At 40.9% G+C, this 26011-nt stretch overlaps 1 protein-coding gene across 4 annotated transcripts in view; it reads right to left on the bottom strand.

The window, feature by feature from the left end:
* Window positions 1–25768, bottom strand: part of B3GALNT2 (beta-1,3-N-acetylgalactosaminyltransferase 2) — a 31185-nt gene extending 5417 nt beyond the window's left edge. Inside the window, exons 1-9 of one of the 4 annotated variants that reach the window (XM_050894316.1) lie at window positions 25642–25768; window positions 14788–14935; window positions 13362–13462; window positions 12049–12242; window positions 10579–10674; window positions 6136–6246; window positions 5374–5452; window positions 3906–4089; window positions 2096–2221 (exon numbers count right to left, since the gene is read on the bottom strand). In XM_050894316.1, coding sequence (XP_050750273.1) covers window positions 2096–2221; window positions 3906–4089; window positions 5374–5452; window positions 6136–6246; window positions 10579–10674; window positions 12049–12242; window positions 13362–13462; window positions 14788–14935; window positions 25642–25768 — 1166 coding nt within the window. Of the gene's footprint in view, window positions 1–2095; window positions 2222–3905; window positions 4090–5373; window positions 5456–6135; window positions 6247–10578; window positions 10675–12048; window positions 12243–13361; window positions 13463–14787; window positions 14936–25641 lie in introns of all 4 variants that reach the window. The other 3 variants (XM_050894318.1, XM_050894319.1, XM_050894320.1) reach the window with 3 other exon arrangements.
* Window positions 25769–26011: the final 243 nt, after the last annotated feature.

Raw genomic sequence — 26011 nt, 5'->3', positions numbered from 1 at the left:
TTTACAGCATTCGTATTCGATTCAGTCTCCCTCAGAAACAGCTTGGTACATTCTACCCCATCATAAATTTGGTCATTTGCAGACATGATCGGTGATCTGTCAAAGACAGCTCTCTCATGCCTGAGGGTGACTAATCTTTTGACTGCAGTTTTAAAAGAACAGAACAGCAGTAATTTAAGTATATTCTCTCCAAGATGAGCCAAAGTTCTGAAGTAAGATACCTGGACCATTTGGTTTTCCAGCCTGCAGTCCTGAAATGCTCTAGATGAGCTAGATAAGCTTTTTAAATGGTGATTTTAAATTAGTGAATAAAACCACCACACAATATGAAATGGCATCAGAAAAGGGCTATTAACTGACAGCACACGTAAGTACTGCTCAATCCAAAGCATTCCCTTCCCAGTTTCACTGAGATCACATCCTTGGTTTCTGCCAGAGGAAGTTGATAATTTCAGAATCCACAAAAACTCTGATAAGTTTCTTTAAGAATAGAGGAATTAGTTAAGCATTAACAGATTATAAGGAATATTGGACAACAAGAAACTTGTCTGAACTAGAGAGAGCTTAGTAAGGTCTAGGTGAAGAACGCAAAGTTTGAGTTCTCAGACACCTGCTCAGAGGAGCAGAAGGAAGGGAGACCATCAACAAAGTCACCTCAAGGGCCAGATGTATTAACCTTCTGCTCAGGAAGTTAAGTCTCCACACACCAGAACCAGCTCTCAGAGAAGCCTAACAGCATTTCATTTGCACTTTCACCAATACTCAAGTCTAAATGTACAAGATGTCACGGAGTTGAAACGTAGGAGAGCTTGGAAGGATCCCCCTAAACCACTCAGAAGACTCCTGTACACTCAGTGGTTACCCACAAAGCTGAACACATAACGAGAAAACTCTGGCCAAGGAGCAGGCCCATGGTAGGCAGCAACACAAAGGTAGGGACACCTACCATTGCATAGGTAGGGACAGCAGGCAGAAGGAGGGCAATCTCTTTGGTATCACATCCTCAGCTCTTACAGCCAAGAACATACTCCAGAAGAGCTTTCCCTACATCAGCTGGAACAGCAGCCCAGGCAGCTTATACATAGTGCCATTTTTCCTTTTGCAAGTTCGTTTCCATCTTGTCATCAAGTTCCTGACCTTCTACATTGCTAGAATGAACCTATCTTACCTTCACTATTAGCCTTGCCTTGTGGTAAAGGTAGTCCAAAGAAAATTTCACAGGCATCAGGCAATCAAGGGTTTTGTACAGGCTAGAGAACGCATGCCCACCACTCAGATCTTTGAGATCATCACTAGATAGCCAGCTATTCCACACGCCTTATTAAATCACCTTACGAGTAAGCAACAGTCAGTACCAGATCTGTGAAGCAAGACACCTTTAGCAGCAAAGGCCAGCTTTTCTTCAGTAAGCAGATGGCAACAGGAAGACACATTGTGCCATTGTGCTATATTGAATGTTACAGCAGCGTAGCATTTCTGCTGTATCGGACGTTACACCAGTGTAGCAATGCATTCCATGGATGGAAGGGAAGAGATGGGCTATTTTGATCCTCCTAGTTATTCGCAAGTGTAGTACAGGCTGGGGAACTTCACTCAAGTATCCATGAATCAGATCTACCATTTCAGACAGCAGCAAAACGGGTAGCAATGTCTGTCATTCACAGACTTCAAAATAAAGTGCAGACTATAAAGGCAATGTTGTTTCTCCTGTTTACCCCATTACCGAAAAATCACAGTGGCTTCAAAAAAAGTAACGTTTACAATTCTAGTATGTACTTGCCTTTTAACTTTACTGTACTGCTGGTACTTAAGTAAATAAAAGTATTCCATGACAAAGACATATACAACACATTTTAAAACTAGGTAAGATATTCAGCAAGTTCAACTCATTGTAAGGGCACACTCTGGAAAGCTATTGTAAAGGACTGATTTCTGTTTTCTGAGATTCAAAGTTCTACACATACAAAAGTCCTGCTTTTTAAGACTAGCTTCCATAGGCAGAAAAGGGGAACGCACTCCAAAACAGACTTAAAGCAATAAACTGTTCACTAAAGACATGGTATCTCTTAAAGACAAGTTAAAAAAAACAACTCACTTTCCCCACCAAATGTTTGGCCTGTCCAATTTTTTCTGCATTATCCTGTTAAAAACAGCCTCCAAATCAATGTAACAGTCATCATCTGTCTTCAGCAACAAATCAAAACTCGTTGATTCAACTGTCCTGTAGCCAAAAAGAAAAGCGATGAGATGCTGAGCTGCAGCCCACAAACTACAGTTACACAACAGAACACCCTGCAAGGGTTTTTTGGGAAGCAGAGGGGGAAGGAAGAGGGAAGGAATGTCTTTCCTACCCTTGACTTTTAAATGTTTTCGCTATTGACCAAGGCTGACTGCTTCTCCTACAGAAAGGAGATGCAGCTGCATCCTATGATGATCTTACAACATGGATTTGTGTATGAGCTGAAGAAAACAAACTTGAAGTTTTGTTCTCCAGGACAGATGGTGGATTTACTAATGAATCTGTCTTAAACAGTATTGACCTCGGAAGGATATGAATCCCTGCTGATAATGGCAGCACAGTTGTTAAAAGCCAGTGGCTACATGTCAGTAGCCTACTCTTCAGGATGAGACAGACAGTTCAAGGGCAGTACAACTGTAGAAGGTTGTAAGAAACATCTGTGGAAACAACTGGGTACTTACTCAGTAAAGCACCCTTCAAATATGAAAAAAAGTAATCTTTAATGGTCTGAAATAGTTGAATATCTGTCACTTGTAAAATAACCAAAGCAGCTTAAGATTCTAGGGATTATTCCTGGGTTGATTAACAAACATTGTTTTTAAGGGTAATTTCTCTTAACAAGAAAGGCATTTTCCCTTAAGCCTTTTATTACTAAACCTTGAAAAATTTACTACCATGTAAGAAATGATCACAAAGATCTAAGTCTTGACATTTAAACTCCCTTTTTAGAACTGAAAGCATGGTTTAGTTTTTCAGTTACATTCATAACCATGAAATTTGTTAAATAAGTGCATAATCTTGCAAGCAACTAAAACTGTCAGCTATATTTCTTACTCCACAGCAACATCAATTAATTGAAACAGTTGTCTCAGAGTAATGGAAAGAACTGCAAATTAGAGGTAATAACTTACTAGATTCACCACAGACAATGTAATACACTATGAAAATTCTTCCTCTCAACCTTCCGTCCTCCCTGTACACAAGCTTCCTACCCTTCTCCTCTACTCAGCACTGGTGAGGCCACATCTGGAGTACAGAGTGCAGTCTTAGGCTCCTCAGTAGAAGAGAGATATGGACATACTGGATGGAGAGTCCAGCAAAGGGCCACCAAGATGATTAAGGGACTGAAGCATCTCTCCTACGAGGAAAGGCCAAGACAGCTGCGACTGTTGAGCCTGGAGACAAGACGGCTTGGGCTCATCAATGTATATACATCCCATCTGAAGGGAGGATGTAAAGAGATGGAGCCAGGCTCTTTTCAGTGGCGCCCAGTGACAGGACGAGTCAATGGCCACAAACTGAAACACTAAGTATTAAAGGATGGCTTTTGGCCAGCTTGTAAAGGCTAAAGCTGCTAGTTTTCAGTCAGAAGCAAGTTAAAAGAAATTACAAGGAGACATGAAAATTTTCACACCTGGACTCTTAGAGCAGAAGCCTGTCTTGCCAGCTCATGCTTATTTGAGGCACCAAGGGTCAACACTCAAGAAATATAGATCCTGTTATTTTACTCACTACACGCCCCCAAAACTGTGAGAAATACAACTTAATGAAATAAATCACATAAGGTATATATTTCATGGAACCTGTCAGATAACGTAACATGCTGGATCATCTTGCACTACAAACAGCAACATTCCTAAGAGAAAATACTTTCTTTTCAACTTACCATCGGTAGAAGTTCAGCAGTTTGGCTGGAACATTTCTGTAAGTGTCAATAACATCTACAAAAGCAATATCATCATAGGTACTGCTTTCTTCCTTCAATAAAGCATCTTCTTTTTCAAGATTTTTTATGTGACTTGTAAACCTTTCTGGGCGAGTATGGAGGCTTTTTAAAAGAGCATCACCTTCTGAAAGAAACAGCACCCATCATTAAACAAAGATACATACCTACATACTATTTCACATGTTTCACTTGCATCATACACGACATACAGACAAAATGAATCTGAAGAAGTGTTCAACTCAATGGGGTTATGAAAATCCTACAATTAATCTAAAAATTTCTATGAAATGTTAAAAGTTGCAGAACAAGAAAGAAATATATTTTTGCATAAGGTCTGATACAGAAAGTAAAAAAGTATTCTCTTCCTTTTCAGTAATAAAAAGATTCAACTTCTTAAGGTTCTTTAATATAAAGAGCTGTCTGGGACTTCACTATTACTCTTACCGGCAGAGTAACAAGGCTACTGTTATATCAGTTACTCCTAAGCATATATATCTAGCATAAAAAAAATAAACCCCCAAACAAACAAAACAAATCCTATGCTAAATATAATCAAATTGGCATTGCTTTGATGTAGCATAGGTGGTCCCTGCTGAACCACATCACATAACTGACTGCAGCTAAAAGCTAAAAAAATATTGCAAGAATACTGAACTTCTTGGTAAGGAGGTAGTTTGTGGTACTGAAGAACTTTTTGACAAACAGGATGGAAGGGCTTTAGCACACCTCAGTTTAGGCTCCTACACACATGACAAGACAACAGGACTGCCCAATTATATCTGCCAGGCCTAGCTACAAAAATACAGGAATAACGCTCTGAAAGTCACTGCTTATGTTGGCTATGATGGACCAATAAGAATACATTAACTATAGTGCTACGTGGCCAAAATCTTAGACATTGGAAAGGGCTCCTATAAAGTCTCTGAACATTCTGCTGAAATAGGTGTAAAATAGCAACAACAGGGGTGGAAAAGCAGGCTACATAAGGTAGTCACTGTTTGTCAGTAGTTAATATTAAACATCATGACACAGTATTTCTAACAGCAGCAGGACTGGAAAAAAAATGTGAAAATTATCAGGGAAAGATTTCATTGCACAACATTTTTTAACTTCGGTTTGGGTAACAAAAAACAAGGACAGAGAAGAAAGTCTAGATGCAAATGGTATTTCTGTTAAAAGACAAAGGGATGCAAGTCAATTGGAGTGGCTGACAAAGGGCAAGCAAAGAAACCACATCAGGACATTGACATTAGGCATAAAAAACCAGAAAGAAATGAATTGTTTCTACTAAAAGAAAACTTAAGGTGATCAAGTTCATAGAGATAGCATGAATTTTACCTTAGAAATGTAATTTAAAGTTCCTGTTTTATCATAACATCAAATGTGATGCTACGTTTTGCAGACTTACCTTGAATAGTGTAGATAAAACCACCTGCTATTCCCTCCACACCTTCTGTGAGTTCATGTGGCAGTGACCCTTCCCCTGCCTGCTAGAGACAGATTAATGGAAAGAAATAAATTAGTTCATCTCTCATTACTGATGTGTTTTTCCCTATGATTTTAAGGTGTGAAGTTTTCTGGCAACTGAGAAATTAATTTAAAGGTCTTCTGGTTTAGGTACCTGCATAATGAAAGACTAAGACTAAGATTTTTAACCGTAAAGTTTTGTGGCATTTTTTGAAGTTTCACCTAAAACTAGCGGTACCACTGAAACTTTTAGAAAATTAGTTTCAAAGTTGAGAGCAAGATGTAAAGTTATTCTGGCTAAATTACAACAGCACAGCATGTTGAAGCAAGCAACGATTTGACAGGAAAAGAGACACACTGCCAAAAAGCAAAAAAACAGGCTTAATCCCATCAATTGGGATTTTAGCACAGGATTTTTGACCCACATTTTGCCATCTCTGATATACTGATACTGCTTCACACCTGACAAAGACAATAGGTGAACTTTACTCCCTTCAAAATAAAAGAAAACGCCACTTTACTAGCATCATTTTTTGCATGCCCTTGTCCTTTTCCCAGGCAAAGCAAACTTCCCCTCTGAGACAACAGGAGAAGCCCAGCTGAATTAACGATTTACAGCGAAACACAGGAAAGCAAAATGCTAAATACCCAAGACTTATACGAAAAATAGAAACATGGTGGAAGGGAAGGTGAGGTGACTCACTGTAATGACTCTGAAAACACCCCCTCCATCATTCACCATCACTTTATGAAGGTTTCTTGAAACAAGGCCCTGAAGATCCTGGCTTTCCCACACAATGGTACCTTCAAAACTCTGGCAAGAGAGAAAAACACTGTTATGCAGGTATTCAAAGACTTCAAAGGATGAAAATCAAACAGTTTGGGGTTCTTTTAATTTTAAAATAGTCAACTTCACACAACATACAGCTTGAACACACAACATAGATGTTTTACTTACACTTCAATAAAAATAAGTTACACATAAAAGAGATACATCTGCAGAACTCAGTAACACATAATCATGCTTTTAAGACTAATCATAAATCTCTATATTAGGAACATTAAACTTTTAACAGAAGTCTAGTGTAAAAGGCTTTAGCTTTCTAACATCATTAAGATGGCATTTAAAGGTGACCTAAAGTGAATTTTTAAAAATCGACTATAAAATCCTGCATGACAAAGAGAATACGTTGAAACAGGTTAGGAAATAAGTGCTGCTTTTTAGTTATCTGCCAAAACCAGAGATCAGAGACTAAATCCTGACACCAGCAAAACTCAAAGGAAAATGCAGCCACCTTTATCCTGGCAAAGCTGTCACAAGCTACTGTAGGAGAGTCACAGAACTCTGACCTCGCATCTTGGCTGGTAGGGAAAGGAGGAGAAAGACAAGTGAATATCTTTAAAATTTTCTGGTTTTAACTGTCTATTTAAGTTATGTCACTCCATGGTTTTTATATATGTGTGTGTGTGTGTAAATTCTTGCATTTGAAAGCATTTCATCTCAACTTGAAACTAATCCACCTAACAGTCCAACTATTACCCATTTTATATAAGACTTTCCTGAAGACCCCTGAGAACATGCAAAGGGACAAGCGGTATGTTGTACAGGTAGGAGTATTGGTAGTACTATATTTTTTAATTTTTTTAAAGTAATTTCACCCTTTTGACAAGGTAGTATAGAGTAGTTGTAGGGTTATTATACTCCTGACTGCTAGAGGAGCGCATTCTGGTTTGTTTCTCCCAATTTCATAGGAAAAACACTGGTAGCTAGTGTGGACCTTGGAACAGAGAAACAATTTGTTTCAACTATTTGTAGATGCATCTCTGTTGCTGTAGAAAGCCTGTTTACTTGTACTAACCTCTCGGCTATTCCCCATTTTAGCTTCCTGGTACTCCAGAAACCTTCTCCAGAGACTCTCCACTTACTGACACACCATGAAGTCTAGCTTAGAATTCAGCTCAATTCTTTGCTTTCCTCGAAGTAGGTCTTAACATTTGCAGCAGTCTCAGTATTTAATGACAGCTGCGTATTTCAGAAATCTCCCACCTATTATTTATAATGTCAGCTTTATAATCTAATAATGGAGCTAGTCAGTGTTTATTCAAGCCTGACTTGCATGCTCAATACCTCCCCCTTGTTTGTTTAATTACCTGTCAGTTAACAAAACAAATGGACCACTACTAAAACTTTTTTTAGTGGCAGAACCCCTGAACACCCTGCACAGTAAAACCCACATGCTCAATTTCCCTATTTGCAGTGGCTGTCATCTCCCATTCCAATGTTTTTTGCTGTAGGGACTGGGCTTTAATCCCACTTCTGTGCCTTGTTTACAGACACAGCCTTTGGTAAGTTGTTAGCAAGCCTGAGAGTCCTTTCCCTCCTCAGCAACCAGAAACATTAAAATTCTCACCACTGACTATTATTGATACTGACTTCAAACATGTACCAAGAGTCTTAATCAGTTATTACCAGTGAACCTCAGTGCAAGGCATCCTAAAGCTGCAAACTATCATTTATTTTCCAGGTTGAGAGACTTGTAAGCAAATTTTCTAATGACTTTAGCCTTCAGCTATTATTACCCTAAGCCGCTTAATGAAAGCTGAGGCCTGAAAATGCTTAAAGCAAAACATTAGTGGCACACCTGAGACTACATCATCTGTTTTTCCCCATTTAAATTCCAGCCTTGTTGCTGCCAGAGTGCAGTGGCATTTACAGTGAATACCGAACAGGTGTACTGACATAATGCAGCCCTGCCAAACTCCTTTCCTAATGTTAAACAGTGCTGTGCTTTTTGTTTCTCCAACTACTCCCCATTAGTAATACAGAGTATGCATAGTATGGAGCCCCATTTTCATGCAAGCGGCCTGTGGCTTTTTGACAAAATAAGTGCATTGCTAAGACTTGGCTGTAAGAGCCACTGTGTGAGTTTTAGTTATCTGCTAGTGGTTCTGCTCTTCTGCGCTGTCGGTCGTTCCAAGGCTGAATGATCAATTCTGTCTTTCACAATCTGGCCTGCCAGATGCTTATTCTAATGCTGCATTTCCCTCCCTTTCCCCAAGATGAGCAGAAAGTGCAGCACTTCAGCTGGAAGATGAATGAAGCTCTTCAGCAGTCTGTACAATCCATTACTTCTTGAAGGTGGAAAGGCAGAGAATAGATGTTGTCTCAGAAACCATCTTGTGACAATTAAACAGTTCACTAAATTTACTGCTCTCAAACAAGTAGATAGGAACACGTGGGCGTTCTGTCTCCTCTGAATCATCTTGTATGGTTCAGCATCCTAAGTATCACAGAAGACTACATGCTGTGCATAACCCCTATTAATCTACATTAGAAACATCATGTTATCCTGTAAGCATTCAGCACATGACACGTATCAGATTAAGGAAGCCTGCACAAAAAAAATATATGAATACTAATATCCCCTTTCTAAATGAAATACTTCCCATCTGCCTCTCAGGAAAAATGCAATCATTTATAGCAAAATTACAACTGCCTAGAATTTTAGTATCTCAGAACAAAGTCTTACAGGGAAAAGGCTTACATGTTATACTACCAAATTACTGGGTAACCAATACTCTTTTAAAAAGAGTAAAAAACCCCGAATCATTTTTGTATCAAATTAGATTGTCAAAACATATGCACAAAACACTGTAAGAGGTCTGCTCACCCGAAAGGTCTCCTGCCAGCATAACAAACTTGCATAGTATTCAGTAAAAACTGTTTAAGATGAAAAACCAATTAATCAGCTGCAGATTCCCCTTAAAAAGAGCAGGTTTCCAAATGCATTCGTTCTTACAGAGCCAGGGGAATAAATCAGGGATTAAACTGGCCCCAAATGTCCTCTCCTCCCCCTTCAGTCTTCTCTTGCTCCATTCTTTCATAAAACACTTAATTTCTTGCATAACAAAACAACCCAGACCCAAAGACAACTTACAGAAATAACAGCAAGGGTCCAGTCATATAGGAGAATATTTAAATGAAGGGAAACAGCCTAAAATGGCAGCTGACATCTAGTGAGAGATCATGGGTCCACCAGGAACAATTCCTTGTACCTGGGAGAGTCTGCTGAACTAGAATTCTCATTCCGAGTCAACTTGTATTCACTAAATCTTCACTGTAACAATATCAGGGTTTTTCCCACCTATATTCTGTTCCTTCTGTGTTTAATCACCTTCCTTCCTAAGCAGCCACAAGTAGGTTGTATATCCCTATACCAAAACACTACTCTTGGACTGCAGCCCCAATCCCAAAAAGGATAAAAAAAAAAAAAAAAAAAAAAAAAAAAAAAGACTTTAGACTCTGCCTTGTTAGCTTAGCTAATGGTATCTCAGGACAAGCAAGAACACTAACACTCATTACTGTCCAAAAAGCAGTCTTTTCCCAAATCTCTGAGGGGCGCCCCTTAAAAAAAAAAAAAAAAAAAAAGCCAAAAAACCACTTCTGCCATAGGATGTTGACAGGTTTTAAAAACTCAAATGTCAGTCTTCTGCGCTACATACTCCACCTAGTATAGTACAGATAGACCCTACTAAAGATCTTCTTGAAGTTCTAATTCTTCTTTCCTTGCATGGTTCAATGAACGAAAAATTCCTTACTAGTGCTGCCAGAAAAGGAATAACCAAAATCTCAGTAGCCTTCAGTAAGAGCTTCTTGATTACAACTATTCAACTAATACTGTCATTGCAAACTTAACACACAACATCTTGCTGTTATGTCTAAGACATCAGAAGCAAAAACCTCTTTTCCAGCTGTTCCCTAGAAATCTGTACCATCCTCCCCTCCCTATCTTGTGTACTGATGTCTGAAAAAGCAGGAGGGAGAAAGAAGCATCCCATTCTCTGGTAAACTCTCCCACAGAATTGAAGCAGGTACAATTTTCACTCAGAAACTGAAAAGGTTTCTGAAATTGCTACTATTTGTCAATGTAATTTTTCTTCAATTTGTATTTTTCAGGCTTTTGCTTTATAACTACTGGTGATAATGAGATGGTGAAAAAGAAATTCTGGATTTCAGCATATCCCCTCAACTAACATTCTAGAGGTTTTCACTTGCCCTTTTCTGCCTCAAGCAAAGGCCAGTTTTATCAGTCAGTCTCTCCAGCTGACTTAAAAGAACTGCAGGCAGTTCCGATACTGCACATACCTCTGGCAAAATGAACTGCTCTACTGGCTTGTACCACAATCTGTTCACTTGCACTCCACAGCTTGGTGGACTAAAGCGAGCACTGAAGAGAGCTTCCTGTGAACAACAGAAAGAAAATGAAAAAACCACAAACAACAAACCACACATTAGAAGTGGTGTGAGATTATGCAATCTTGATCATCTCAGTTACAATAGAAAGAGGCTTATTGATTGTATAAAACTAAGTGAAAGTTTTATTCTCACAACAGTCTCAGACTCCACAGAATTCAAGTGTTGGATTGATATGGTGGAAACAAGCAACAATGGAACAAGAGTGCAAGTTCAACTAGAATCCAACCAACAGAGCATATCATCTGGAGGACTCAGACTCATCTCCCAGTTTACAGACTTTCTGTCTTCTGTTTAAATAGCTGACTGCTATTAATTGCAACAGAGGATGCTGACCCGTAAAACTCTATTGCTACTATATTACACAGGCCACCAAATGGCTCTTAGATAATAACAAATGACATAAAGATGCTGCATTGCCAGATTCCCAATCTTCTGAAAACAGTCCCCAAGCATTCCTATGATACTAATTTTTCTCCTTCACTGGAACTAAAAAGCTAATGCAGATCAAGTTATTAGGCTCTCAACATTTAGAATTCTACCATTTAGGAAACACAAACCTGATTACAGTATACTTTTTTTTTTGCTATTATAAACCTAACTCTTCGGAAGTTCATCATAAAAGCCATACTTCAGTATATTTTCTGTACTTAATTTTAATTATTAGTTTAAATTTAAAATTCTTTCTACTGTAGCATAGCCAGAAGTCTTGAAATTGGCCTATCAAGTTATTGGTAGAGATAAATGCAATATACCAAATGCAACAATCATGCTCAATGATTTTTTTTTTTTTCCTCCAGGTTAGCACTAAGCTATTCTATCAAACGCATAATAGCTTGGGAGTGGGAGGAATTATCACTGAAGTTTGACTATTACCTGTAAATAATACCTATAAATAATACGAGTTTCTAGAAATCTCAAAATGTCTTGCCAGAAGACAGACAAGAAAAAATTACAGCTGTCCTGCATCTCTCTGCTTGAAGGCATCAAATGTGTTTTAAATATATTCAGCAGTTTATTTTTTATTCCTTAATACCTATCAATACTTCAGAACCTCAAATGCAATCAAAATTGTGTCTTGGAATTACATATAAGTGCTCTTTCAAAAGGACATTTAAATTAACTCATACTACTTTGTGAATTTCATCTTTTCCTCATCCGGGATATGTGTGTTTGTGTATATATATCTGTGAAATAAGAATTTACAATGCAACAGAAGAAAAATATAATTCATATGCTTGTCAGCTAAGTACTTCTCTTCTAAGTCATCAACACAGCATGTCACTTTCTGTAAGAACTTAATCCACAACAAAGAGACAACATGCTTTAGTCCACTTTCAAAAGGTAACTACAATACTCTACCTCATGTTCTGCCTGGTACAGTTTTACAGTGATGTTCCTCTGGAAACCCACCCCATCAGCCTCATAAAATACCCCAAGACTGGTAATGACAATGGGGTAAAGTACACGAAAGTTCACACTGACAATTCTGTCTTCAGATAGCACAGAAGGTACATCCTCAGGGAGACTGAATGCTTCAATTTCCTGATTCAAAACTGTATGAAAAAGAAAGGACAGAGGTAATGTAAGACGACTTCATAGTTCTTGAACTGGATACACACAAAGCACACTGCATACACGCAAAGCATTCTGATTAATTATCACAGCTCACAAGCGCATAAGGATAATCAAACACTGGAGGAGAAGAAAATACAACTGGCTGCAGACTGCAGCAAGGAGAAATTCAGAGTGATGCAGCAATCTGCAGGCTACCAGCAATTGCAAGTCAATGCCTACATATCCACAGGGAAAAGACTAGAAACACAATAAATCCACAGAGTGAAGACAAAAATGCTATTTCACTGCATGAATATCTGTATATTAGCATACTAAAATAATTATTCATGTATCAAAATGGCATACACCTCCACTTAATTTGGCTGCCTGCTTTTTGGCATTATCGCCTCCCTAAGCCCTGAGGTACCATTTATTCTTAGGAGATTGGTTAAGCAGTGCATGTTGCCATCCAAGGAGAAAGTAACTTAAGTTTCATTTTATGGTGAATCATGGCTTAAGTGCCAAGCAGTCCTTAGTTAATTTGCAATTAAAGAGCAAAAATTAAATACAAAAAAAAAAGGTGACAGGAAGAATTTACAGTTTTAGTTAGGAATTTTTGTATGGCAGCATTTCATTTTTTCCCCATGGTACATTTCTTAATTGTTCTCTCTCTAGAGCGGAATCTGAAAAAAACTATCAGCCAGCCTTGCTTAGAATTCACTTTGTCACCAAAGAGGTCCATCTGACATTCAAGACTCTGGTGCCTTGCTACTTTCTTCACATGTGACACTAGACTGGGTCATTCCGACTCTCTCCAACTTCATTTTACACAGGGATCGAGTAAAAACGTATGTTATATGGGAGAGACTCTCCCCCAATGCAAGGAAAATGCAAATCCATTAGAAGTCAACGGCCTCCCCTTCACACCCCCAAAGATCTCTCCCTTTCATGCCTGCACATGGTACTTACAGGAAGATTATGCAACTGTTAAGACAGCAAGTTCTAGGCAGCATTTATTTTCAAGACTGGCTGCCTCAGTTAAGCACCCCAAACTACTCTCAGAAAAGATGATTAGTTCCAGTTCAGATCATAGAATTTTTAAAAGTTAACTTCTATACCTGGGTTACTGATGTTCAGAAGTTTGCAGGAGTACGGGTCTTCTCTGTCCTCCACTGGCACAGCACAACCATGCGCACCTATTATAAACTTCACAAGGACACTAAAATAATTTGGTTTTATTAACACCAGTTCTCTTCCCTCCTCCCTCCATCTTCAATAAACTTATTTCATCACAACGGCCTGTCTTTCACAGGATTAAGATTTTGAACCCCTTAAAAATCAGCAGTGAGAGTCTGCATGTAGAGCAACCATGTGAATCGCCTCATAGGGGCTCAATTCCAAACCCACGTTAACATTTTACATTTCATAATGAGGACACAGGAAGATTTGCAACTAGGAATGGGATTCAAGACAGCCAGCATGCTAAACAGAAAAAGACCTAAGGCAACACTGAAGGATCCTGAAGACCTGCCTTTCCCTGTCTGGCTTTGTTATTTAATTCAAGATTGTTTAAATATTCTGCATTCAAAAGGCAATGAAAAAAATAAGAAAAAAGACACATAGCATCAAAGGAGGAACAAGGACTCCAGACTATCCATTACAATGAAATATCTCAATGTGGCATTGTAGCAAAACAACAGGTTGCTCTTTCCAGCCCCAGTCATGGTTGCGCCACGGTCAGAAGACAACAAGCAGTACGAAGAGCAAGAGGGTCCACCTTAGTCTAATCTTTCACCTAGCAGCTACATATCCTCCTGGAACTCCATATAAGCTATGAGAAGTCACATTTTTAGATGACTGAAGTAGCTATGCTTCCCTCCAAACTGCATGCTGACACCAAATTTGTGAATGGTAAATGGCTTTCAGTGCAAGGCAAGTACCGAGATGTGAGGCCTATCAAGATGACAATGTTTGCAGGAATGAACAGCAGCAGAACTTTCTCAGCAAGAACAGAGCTGTCTGTAGACTGTCAGGTCTATGCAAGCAATCGGGAAGGGTTCTGCTGGTCACTCACACTGCAGCAGTTTGGTGCACCTGGTTCAGTGGGAAATAAATCTGAACTTTACAGTTGAGGCAGCTGTAAGGGTTTTTTGTGGTTCTCTCACCAAATGCAATCCTACCTGCTTTCAAGTATCCCGGATTACTAAGCATTTCAAGTTGCATACCATACAAAGCGTACATTGCAACAGAAAAAAGGGAAAGTCTTATACATCACTAATGAACAGTGGCAACTAATTGCAAAAACAAACAGCAGTGAACAGTCAATTACATTTTATTCCTTATATAAAAAATAGTTACAGCCCAGAACAAGAAGTATTCTTATATATTACTAAGCAGATTAAAAAAAAATTATCAGAGTACAAGACGCTCACAAATAAAGCAAAAAAAGGAAATACTTTCCAAAAAAAAAAGGATTAAATCAAGATATTTAAGCATTATAGTCTTCCCCTCCCAAGCCCCAAATTACAAAACACTTGAGATTACCGTTGGCTCAGTGCAGGATGTTGTTTCAGGTGCTTGAACCAAGTATCCCTTATAACACTGCGCAGTTCATGATTGTGTCGAGCTGACAAAACACCTACAATAACATCATAATGTTTCAGCTTCCACTGAGGAAAGAAGGCCAGTGGACCTAGAAATATAAAGTGACAAAGATTTATTATATGCATATATTACCACAAAACTGAGTTGCAAGCAGTAATTAAACCGTATCTCAAAAGCAAGAGTACTGGGAACCTGAAACACTAAAAACAAGAAGCAGAACTACTATTGCATTCTTAGTTCAGAATCAGGGAAACATTTTCTACACGCCAAAACCTTCACTAGCAATCTAGGAAAACTTTACTGCAATGAACTAAGTAAGTCACTGCAGGTAAACAAAACTAAGAAACTGACTCACAAAGCAGGCAAGAACATAAGCCTTGTTTTTGACTGACAGCATCTTCCATTCTTTAAATATTTGCCTGCCTGTCTTATGAGCAAACTGCCCCCTGCGAACATGCTCTTGCTGGGCTTCTCTTTCCTATCAGCCATCAGAAACCTTGTGGGCAAGACACTGTGCTACTGTTTCCTCTGCAAAACTCTTGAGACAGTCTGGGCCTTCTGCTTGCTCACTGATACCTCCTCCAGCATGATTTATCCTAAAGCCTGCGGGCTTGTCATCACTGGTACCAGGCCTTCACTATTAGAATTCACCATTATTCTACCTAGGAAAAAAAAAAAATTAAACAAGGCCTGTCAGATTCAGAAATATGCCCATTTCCCCCCTTCTTTTTAAAACTGCTGGACCACCTTTCTGCCTCACCATGTCAATCTAGTATGTCAAGGCCTATCGGTTCTAACCTTTTGAAGTTGAACACCACTCTGCCTTTACAGAAGGTATTACATCCCTACAGAGGGGAATGCTCTGGCTTTATTCATAGCTGGATGTCACCACCAATACTTGTAATCCATGATTTAGCTTGTGCTGTTTTCATTTAGAGATCATGAAAGCTGGACTTGATTTCAAGTATGACCAGACAGAGGCCTGCGAAGCTCTGACTTAGAGCCTGCAAACAGTCAGGCAGGTAGCTAAAGTGAATTTGCTTAGTTTAATTTATCAGACATTCTAGAGTTAAGAGAGATTTATATTTAGCTTTAGCAAAGGATTGCTTTTCTCTCATCTATTTTTTTTCATTAGGCTGCAAATAAAGAAAACAAATGTAAAAGTGAGGGCCCTCTAAACTACTGCATACAGTATAGACAAGATTTTTTAAAATCTGATTTTAAAGAGACCAAAAATATCACCAAGTTTGTATTGTGTACTCCCACTAGAAAGAGTTGAATTATAATCCAGATTCTGCCTTCTGTACCAGCATCCCCTTTCTCCACTTTGAAACGGAGAAGATAGATGGGTCTTGTTACCACTGCTCACTAACCTAGGACCTCACAGGACCTGCCACAAGAACTGCTGTGCCAAATCACACCAGACAGACATCCATCTAGCCTTATATTCCACCTTCAGAGTGCAGCATGCAGCGGAAAGGCCTTGGCCTTGCTCTGCTCTGTGCTGAATCAACATCAAGATATTTCAGAACTTTTTTTTTTTTTAATTGCTTTAGGAGCTATTGATAATGGCTTGCACCTGACTCCCTAGTCCCAAAGCCAAAAAAACAGTGCTCTGCAATTGATTCTCAGAACAGTACAAGAGCAGGGAAAGTAGAGAAACATGTTTCCACAGGCAAACCTTTCCCAGTCTATTTCCCACTAAATATTTTGGTTCTAAGCATGCAAACGCTGATTTTCTATAAAAAGGTTAAGCTCCACAGTTATTTAAATGAATCTGTACTGACAACAGCTACAAGCTTATCAATAACTTAAGCTGAACATTAACCCATTAAGAGAAGTTTACATCAACTTATGCTCAGAACAACTTAAAAATCCAAGCAGCAAGCCATCAGTTCCATCCCTCGGTTTTTCACTGAAGTCAACAGTTACATCTCTTATAACAACCATACGTTGAATTGGTTGCAAGATTCAGGAATACGATTTGTTCGCTAACAGAGCAACAAACCTACTGCCCTACATAACATCTGAAGAAACTCGTAAATCAAACACATTGCTCAATCGAAATACAATTTTAGTTTTCCTTTATGCTGGTAAATACCAACTATCCAGAGGCTCTGTATGTCTTCAGAGGTCATTACATAGCCAAGATCCGCCAGGTCTCCACAACAGCAGAGGTACATGAGACAGCCACATATTTATAAGACTACAGCTTTATAGCAAATTCCTCTGTAGTCTCACAATTCCTTCTCACACATCCTTTTTCTTTACTTGTTCTTCTTCCATCCTTTGATTATTCTTTAAACAGCCTCTGCAGCCTTAACCGCAAGCCTTCCAATATAAATCTCATAGGACTAACGTGTCTGTAGACTGCACATGAGCTATTGTTTACACAGATTTGGTTTTTAAGATACCACTTTTAATTAGAAGCAGAACCATTTCATTAAATCAAAATTAAAGAAAAATAAAACTAAGAGCAGAAGTCTATGGGGTGACTTCACTCAGAATAGCATAAGTTGGCTTGAATCAATTAAAAAAAACCAACATAAAAATAAGCTACTCAAATCAAATATACATACTTTTAATTACTTTATATTTTAAAATGAGTGAAGCTTTTCCTTATGAACCATTCACGTGGGAACAACATTAATGTAACAGATGCTTCAGAATTCATATCCTACTGCTCTTAGAACAGACAGCTCTCTTGTTTTAGGCCAACTTCAGGCTTAGTAAGGTAGCATTACAGCGGTCTATAGTCAGAAGATTGTCTTCTCTGTCCCAAGGGTTATGCCTTTTTACTTTTAAAACCACTGAAAATGGGAAAAAAAAAAAAAAGAAAGCTTACTTTCACAAAACCCAATGAATAAGCTCTCTGCTTGTTAGCAAAGGTTTCCACTTCCTATGGAAAAGTAGGAATAACACCTGCTAAACTTTCAGGAAAAGAGATTCATGTGTCTCTCTCTGAACTAGCACTATTAAAAAAATGGGAGATAAAGTGAGAGGCACGGGGACAAAAAAACCCTAAGGCTATTACTCATTTATAAGGATAATTCAGATATGTGCATATATATGCTCTGACACAGCATAATTTAAGAGAAAACATTGCTGACCTCCAAGTCAATAACAATTTATACAAGCAATCAATAATTGCCACTGGGGACTAAGCTTATTTATCTTATGTTCTATTTTTGTGCATTCTTAGGCCAAAATTTTAAGCATTGGTAACAGGCTTAGAAAATACATACTATATCACTCTTACCTGGAACTGGTTGTGCAAGACAATTAAGCCTTTAAATTTTCCAATTACAAAGACAAAAAAACCCTGTAAATTTTGTGGTTTGTGAAGGGGGGGGGGAGGGAAGAAAAAAGAAAAAGAAGAAGAAAAAAGCTACATATCACATTCCACGATAAACCCTAAAAGCGTTGCTAACTGAAGGGATGCAGAAGGAGAGGAAGCCTTTCCAATTCAAAGGTCACACTATCACTAGTTGCCTTGCTTTTGAATTCTTACTGTCTTAAAGCTGCATCTCGGTTGCATCACGCAGCCCAAGACTTCTCAGTGGAACATAAGTAGCCAAATGTGCAATACCTACCCTACACTCTTTTAGCATCAGGAACAAAATTGCTTTCACTTTGCTGTTTTGCTTGAGGCTGTTAACCCACAGGAAAAGTTACAAAAACATGAAAGGAAGCAGCCCTCTCTCAGCTGCTGAGATCCATTTAATTCTGTACAGCAACTGTAAGGAGTACTTCCATCAGCTCTAAGACTACTGAAGTCCAGTCTGCCAGAGTCTTGTGTCACATGGTTAATAACAAGCTCCTACTGAAGCTTTCTTGGGCTGTGATATTTGTAAGGACAGGCTCCCACACAATTCTCTGATGTCTGACCATACATGTATTTCTATTAATACAGTTTTTCACCTCAGTATGAGCTGCAGTAAGCTTTCACAGGATTCTCGGTCACCAATTTTCATGAAATTTGGTGAAAACACTGGTCTTTGGGACCTCCACCTGTCTGTCAAGCTTGACTGAGATCAAAGTTAGGGAGAGACACAGGAAAAGGTAAACAAGTGCATATATAGAGCACAAAGCTGTGCCGGTAGAAGACAAGGCTAAAGATGCAGAGGTGTGTCTCCTGCTGAGTTGGCCATGGAAAGAGGTCACTGCTGACAGGCAGTCTGCTGGCCCTAGTCAGATTTTAACCACCTCAGCAGCCGTCAACAGCTTGTCGTGATTTAACCCCAGCCGGCACCTAAGCACCACGCAGCTGCTTGCTCGCTCACTCCCCCCACCCAGTGGGATGGGGGAGAGAATTGGGAGGGGGGGGGGGAACCCACATCAAAATGAAAAACTTGTGGGTTGAGATAAAGACAGTTTAATAGGACAGAAAGGAAAGAAAATAATGATAAGAATAATAATTTTAAAATGACAAGAATAATAATAAAAGAATTAGAATATACAAAACCAGTGATGCACAATGCAATTGCTCACCACTCGCCGACCGATGCCCAGTTAGTTCCCGAGCAGCGATCTGCCCCTCCCGGCCAACTCCCCCCAGTTTATATACTGGGCATGATGTCATATGGTATGGAATATTCCTTTGGCCAGTTTGGGTCAGCTGTCCTGGCTGTGTCCCCTCCCAGCTTCTCGTGCCCCTCCAGCCTTCTTGCTGGCTGGGCATGAGGCTAAAAAATCCTTGACTTAGCATAAACACTACTTAGCAACAGCTAAAACATCAGAGTGTTATCAACATTATTCTCATACTAAATCCAAAACACAGCACTGTACCAGCTACTAGGAAGAAAATTAACTCTATCCCAGCTGAAACCAGGACACAGCTCTTGAAGTTTTTCAAAATCCCAAACTACAAAGATTAACAAGCATCTCTTCTTCCTGTGAGACTGATTCTCAAGTAAAATGTCAAGTTAAGCTGTTAATTATATTTACTGTCATTATAAAAAGATGAAAAGATTGAGAGATCATTTAGCTTGATTTTGTCAACAAACAAGGTAAATATGATCTTGTTGCACATATCTCTACTGATGAGTCCCCTACCAACTACTAAATTTGCCAGTCATTTTCAGTCAAGTTTAACATAGTGTGCAGTCCCCAAAGCGATTAAGTTCCCACGTTTCAGGGAACTGGACTGGACAGAGAAAAGACTCGTCGTTAGTGCCTGCACTGACAAACACAGCCGTGTAGGCTTACCTGCACTATCAGGCACCAGAGAACCTCCACTGGAGACTGCTAGAATAAGTGAGCTCCACAGAAGGCTGGGCTTTGTATCTTCTGCTACCCATGCAGCTACTATTTTTTTTTCTTAATTAAAAAAATAAAAATCAATGAATAGAACTAAGTAGGCCAGGCAGAAGTTATTTGGAATTTTCTCAACTAATCCACTTCTTAAGATAAGACTAAAAAGGAACAACACCGCTCCAAAACCACCACCCCCCACATTCCAGGTTATTATCTCTGCCTATTCTTGCGACTTTGCAACCATATTCCTGTTTTTTAATGCCCTTTTCTTCCGTCCTGCTTTGTGAAAGATCCAAACAAACACGAAGGAAGGAATTAACTGAATATAAAGGTTTGTATTCACAGAAAGCTGACACATGCAGAAAAAGAACAAAACAAAGAGCAAAAGCAGCTCTTTCCCCCTCTCTATTCTTCTTCACTTAAAGTAATCTGCTATAGCTCATCTACATTACACATTTCTCTGCAAGCAGAGCTACATGACTCCCCTGCAGCACCTACTTTATACGAGAGCTAAAAATCACCAAGATGTGCACTCCTGGTTTCTGCAGGAGCACAGTACTCCTTGAGACAGGCAAGCCTTTAGACAAGCTTTTAAACAAGCTTTACAGATTCAAAGAGGAAAATCTCTGTAAGCAGAGTTGGTTTTTTTTTTTTTTTTTTTTACATCAACAACATTCCCTTAAAGAAATAGGACAGCAGGGTCCTTCTGAGTTGCGAAGTGACAGTAGTAATACTGGTGGGATGATGGTGCTCTAAACACCATTAATGATACCACACTTGCACACATCTAGACAAATCTGGGAACAATGGCCAAAGCATCAGAAGCGTAGACACAAAAGGAATAAAGCAAATCTTTTTTGCATAGTTACCAATACCTGATGCCATGGAAAAAAAGCCTGCTCCCAGGGAAGGCTACTTGCTCCCTTCTGGCTGTTCTACTCGGGGGGCAATTTAGAAGACAACTGGTGAAGAGCTTCCTTCAGCCACAAGCCTTGCTCTCCAGCTCTGGCAGAACGGGTACTCTTTGCCCCCTGCTCCAATGCCAAAACACAAAATGCAACTCCAGTGCTGCTTGTTAGTAATTTGCAATGTCTCAGACATCAGTCCACAGAATAACTGCAAACTCTAAAAAAAAAATCCCAATTCAGTTGAAAAATACTGTCTGCTTCGTTGTAGATTCTTTGTCAATTATTTCATGCCCATCAAAGGTGAGGGGATTTTTTTTGTTGGGGATGGCCCATCCCTGGAAAACAATGTTATAGTAAGATCTCACAGATGAAGGCTGGGGAACAACTGGCATTTTAGGCAGAACTGCACAGCTACTCTCAATGCCAAACCTGACCTGTTGATGGAAGGTTTCAATTTCCAAGGCCACCAGCCTATTAGTCTTCACGTGCCTACAAAAGATGAAATAACTTTGTGACCAAGCATACTACTCCCTGACAGACAGGCTTAACAGATTTCAGACCACACCTTTTCTTAAGAAAGTATCACATTTTGGCAGGATTTCTCCTTACAGAGCATGGCATCACTCATAACCTCCGAGGTTGTTTCTACATTTTGTTATTTCAGTACTGAAAAGCCAAAAGCAGGTTAAGCTCTCCCTCCGTCTCTCTCACCCGTCATGTACACAGGCTAGTCTGGGGGGGGGGGGGACACAGCCCTAATTCTGCAAGGCAGATCACTAAACGCCAGCCTAACCAACTCTGTATACAGTTTCATTAGGCCAGTGCCTGAAGAAGTACATCCTGAACCACAGGACAACAGATGGCATGCAAGCAGTTTCTAGAAAATGGTCGTTTTTTAATCTGTTGCATAATTATTCACTAGTAAAAGATTGACTCTAACAAAACCAAAAGGGCCAATTTGTAGCTGCCACACACCCCCAGAAATGTAACAGGAATAACGTCTTAAAGGGCATTAGCATCAGCAAAGTAGCAGCACATTACATTGAATGTGTGGGGCTTTCTGATCAGGCACTGTAACTGAAGCCCTACAGTGAGTAATTTCCTACTCAATAAGACTTGTGCCATCAATTAAAACACACAATTAGCAATGAATCCACCTGGAGTGCTAAAAGCAGGTCTGTCTGTTCTTTCTCAAGTTTCTGAGGTCATTTTATAATTAGCATTTATCTAAGATTTTTACAAAAATTAACGAAAGCTTCCTACCCACAAACTTCCTTTCGATAGCACTTGTTTGTAACGAGTTAGACAAGGACTTCAATTAAACCTAAAAGCATGTTCTTGCACAAGTCTTGCTCAGAAGTGTGAATTACAGTCCCATTAACTGATGAACAAAAAGAAAGCAGGGAGCCACCTAAGTCAGGACACTGAAGCAAAGGCCAGTGCCTTTGGTCTCTGAACTGATCCTATTTACTTTTTTTCCAGTTAATGAGTACCGCCTACAAGAAGTGTACTCTATCTTCTGTGACACCAAGGTGAAAGTGATCATGAACACAGAGAAAGTCAGAATACTGCACAGGGAGAGACACAACCGAGGGCCAAAGCATGCAGGCAGACCACAGGCCTTTCACATGGGGTAGTTAAAAAGAAGGTTTTATTAAATGAGGTGCTTCCAATAAAGGAAGAGAAGTAGATGGAATGAGTGAAGACTGGAACACTGTTTACATTTAAAGTCATCTGACCGATAGACAACAAAAATGAACTGCTTTCCAGAAATGGAAAGCCTGTTTAGCCAGTAGAAGTTAGAAATACCTGAATTGCTCAGCTTAAGAAAACAAAGGTTCCAAACAGATACCTTTGATCTCTATGGTTACATGATGGAGGTGCACTTGAAGGAGGAGAAAGACCCTTTTAACTGAAAGGCTTGAGAACAGAAGGGCATAAACCAGTTGCAAGTAACTTTAGGCCAGAAATGAGAAAACATTTCTAATCAGGACAACAAGCTTCTGGAACAGCCTCTTTGTAAGACTGCTAGGAATCCAAGTGAACAAACAAAAAGCCACCCCAAACCTTCACTAAATAAATGTAGGCTGCCCAGCTGCCATTTTAAGACAGAGATCAGGAGTTGCTTATTAGGAAAAGTAAGCAGAACTGATGGCCAGAGATGTCTATTCCAGTCTTGTGTTAGCAAGTCAATGATGTCAAGGTAAATAATCACTAAAACAGGTTATCAACTTTTTAACAAATTCCCATTTCTCTGTGTGTGTGCGCGCGCGATGACTATTGAGAGGGGAATTAAACTCCTCAAAAACCAGGATTGCTGTTCACTCTGCCTTTGACCTCCACTGGTAGCTAATTTTGCAACTGTTGAGACACTACACAACTATTGAGACACACAGATGCTACACAGAAATACCAAAGAATACACAAATAACGCATTTTTATGCCATGGCTATTGTAAAACACTGTCCCATGATCAGATTTAACTTTTATTCATACCAGTGATTCCAGGTAATAGGTAATAAAGAGCCGCTGGAGCAGTAAACAAAGGGGGGGGGGGGGGGGGGGAGATTACTCAATAATCAAATAGAACAAGACCGGCTTTATCAGGCAGTACCAGATCCTCTTAAATAGTTGCAGATTCAAGAAGCCTTTTAATAAATAGCGACATTTCTTACTCTTGTATACAGATTCATTAATGTTCCTAAAACACTCTGAAGAATAAAAAAATATAACACAGAAGACATCAGAGATAAAAGAGGTCCCTTAGCTCATCCTTCTTTCCTCTGCCAAGGCGGCCATACCTACAGCTTGTACATTTCACAGTACTTTTAAGGTTGAGAGGCATACTCTTCCTTAAATTATCATGCAGGGCTCAGGCCTACAAAGAGACAGCACGTGTACAGTATTGAGCATTTTCCTACGGATGATGGAAGTTCTCTTTTTATAAGAGGCATCAGTTTTTCTCTCCTCAGTGTGAATACATTACTGAATAGGTTACAACTAAATAACCCTTGCACAAACAAAATGTACACTTACTCTTTCAGTATTTAAAAAAAAAAGCACTTTTTTTTTTAATCCTAGTTATCCTAACATTATCCAATGCAACATAGTTTCACAGTAACAAACACAAACTCCAATAACAACTGCTTGAAACAGTGAATCTCTGAAGAGCAAAGCTTCTTCCCACCCTCCCCAACTGAGAAATGTCTGGATTTTCTTCAGAAATGTTTGTTAGTGGAAAACACATTTCTCCAGGGAAGGTCATCATGAGATTCCCCATTGCCACTTCCAACTCCAAATTAATGCACTGGAATTATAAAAGCAGCACTATGAAAGATGAGGAACAAAACCAACCAGACAATTCAAACGCACTTCAGGCTAACAACTAGAACTCCCGTTCTTTTATAATTCAAGTGTGCAATGGCCAGAATACAGACACAGAGACACCCATACAACTCTGCGGCCTTCAGACTACGCAAATGCACTAACCTTGCTTCTTTCACACCTGCATTATTAATTACCACTGGAAATCAGCAGACTCTCGTTTCCTCACAGTTGTGTACACTCTGCACAGGCAACAGGCACTGGTCACAACGTGTGGCTTTGTTAGTGAACAGGCTACCGGGTCGCTAAACAGAGTTCTAAGCAGATCTCAAGTAAAAAACCACCATTTTTTCCTTATCATTTTTTCAGATGTCCTGTAGAGTATTTCTTAATGTTCTCAAACAGCACCTACGGGTAGCTGACAAAAGTTTCTGTTCCAACAGATGCCCGTTTCTACCAGGCATGCAGAGTTGTGGCGTGAAAACTACAACTCGTTTTATGAGGAGCACAACGTAAGCCCTCAGGGGTCTGATTTCACTTGTGTTGGATCGTACCCGACTCTATGAATAGCTTTTTGCACCATAGGGGTTTTAAAGACCACTAAAGCAAACACGGCACAGTGCAAAGAGCTATTCCTAGGACTGGGAATCACGCGACACAACTGAAATCGCTGGGAATTTCTTCCCCACACACCTCAGTGGGAGCGGGAGGCGTCCAGAAGGGGCTGCTGCCCCACACAAACCTGCGACGCGCCCTCGACAACCTCGCACCGCGACCGCCGTCGGTACCTCCAGTTTAAATCGCAGGGCCAGCGCTGCCCCCCGCAGCTCGGCGTAACGACTCGTCACCTCCCGACGAACCCAGGCAGGCACTCCGGGCGCTTTTCCCCGGCGGGCTGCCCCTCCTCTCCCCCCGAGACCTCCTCGCCCGGCAGCCGGCAGGCAGACCCGCCGGTAGAAGCGCTGCCCACAGCCAGGGAAACGCCGGAGCCGCCGGCACCGCCACGGCGTTAGGCAGCAGGCGGACGGCCCCCACCGTTTAACGGCCACGCCCCCCCCCCCCCCATCCCCACTCCCCCCTTCCCCGCGCGGCGGCACGCCCGGGCCGCTCCCCGGGGCCGCCGCCGAGTGGCTCCTCGCTTCCCGGCCTCGTTAACTGCCCCAGCCACCCGCGGTCCCAGGCACCCTCCTTCCCCCAGCCCCACAAGCACCCTGCCCCGCCAGCCCCGCGGCCCCCGACCTCTCCTCACCAGGCTCCTGGAGGTGAGGGAGCCCTGCCCGCCCGGGGTGCGTGTGCCCCGGGCAGCCCCCGCCGCCCGCCCCTTCCCTACCTGCCGGGTGCCTCCCGGGGCCGCCGGGGCAGCTGAGCAGCAGCCAGAGGTGCAGCGCGACCCCGACCGCACACGGGCACAGCAGCACCAGCCAGTTTCGCATTGGCCGCCGCCGCAGCCGGCCCCTTCCCCTCCGCGCCGGCCTCTCCCAGCGGCGCCGGGGCGACTGGCCGACTCGGCCGCCCGCGGCTCCTCCCCGCGCCGCCGCCGCTTGGCCGGGCCGGGCTCCGCGGCCGCCGGGAGCTGCAGTCCCGCCCCAGCCCCGGCGGGCAGCGGCGGCGCGGGCGGCAGCGGCGGCCGCCTACAGCCCCCACAATGCCGCGGGGCGGGGCGGCCCCGGGAGGCT

This window comes from Gymnogyps californianus, chromosome 3 (assembly GCF_018139145.2).
Source record: "Gymnogyps californianus isolate 813 chromosome 3, ASM1813914v2, whole genome shotgun sequence".
Classification (NCBI taxonomy): domain Eukaryota; kingdom Metazoa; phylum Chordata; class Aves; order Accipitriformes; family Cathartidae; genus Gymnogyps; species Gymnogyps californianus.
This window is presented reverse-complemented; position numbering and strand designations above follow the sequence as displayed.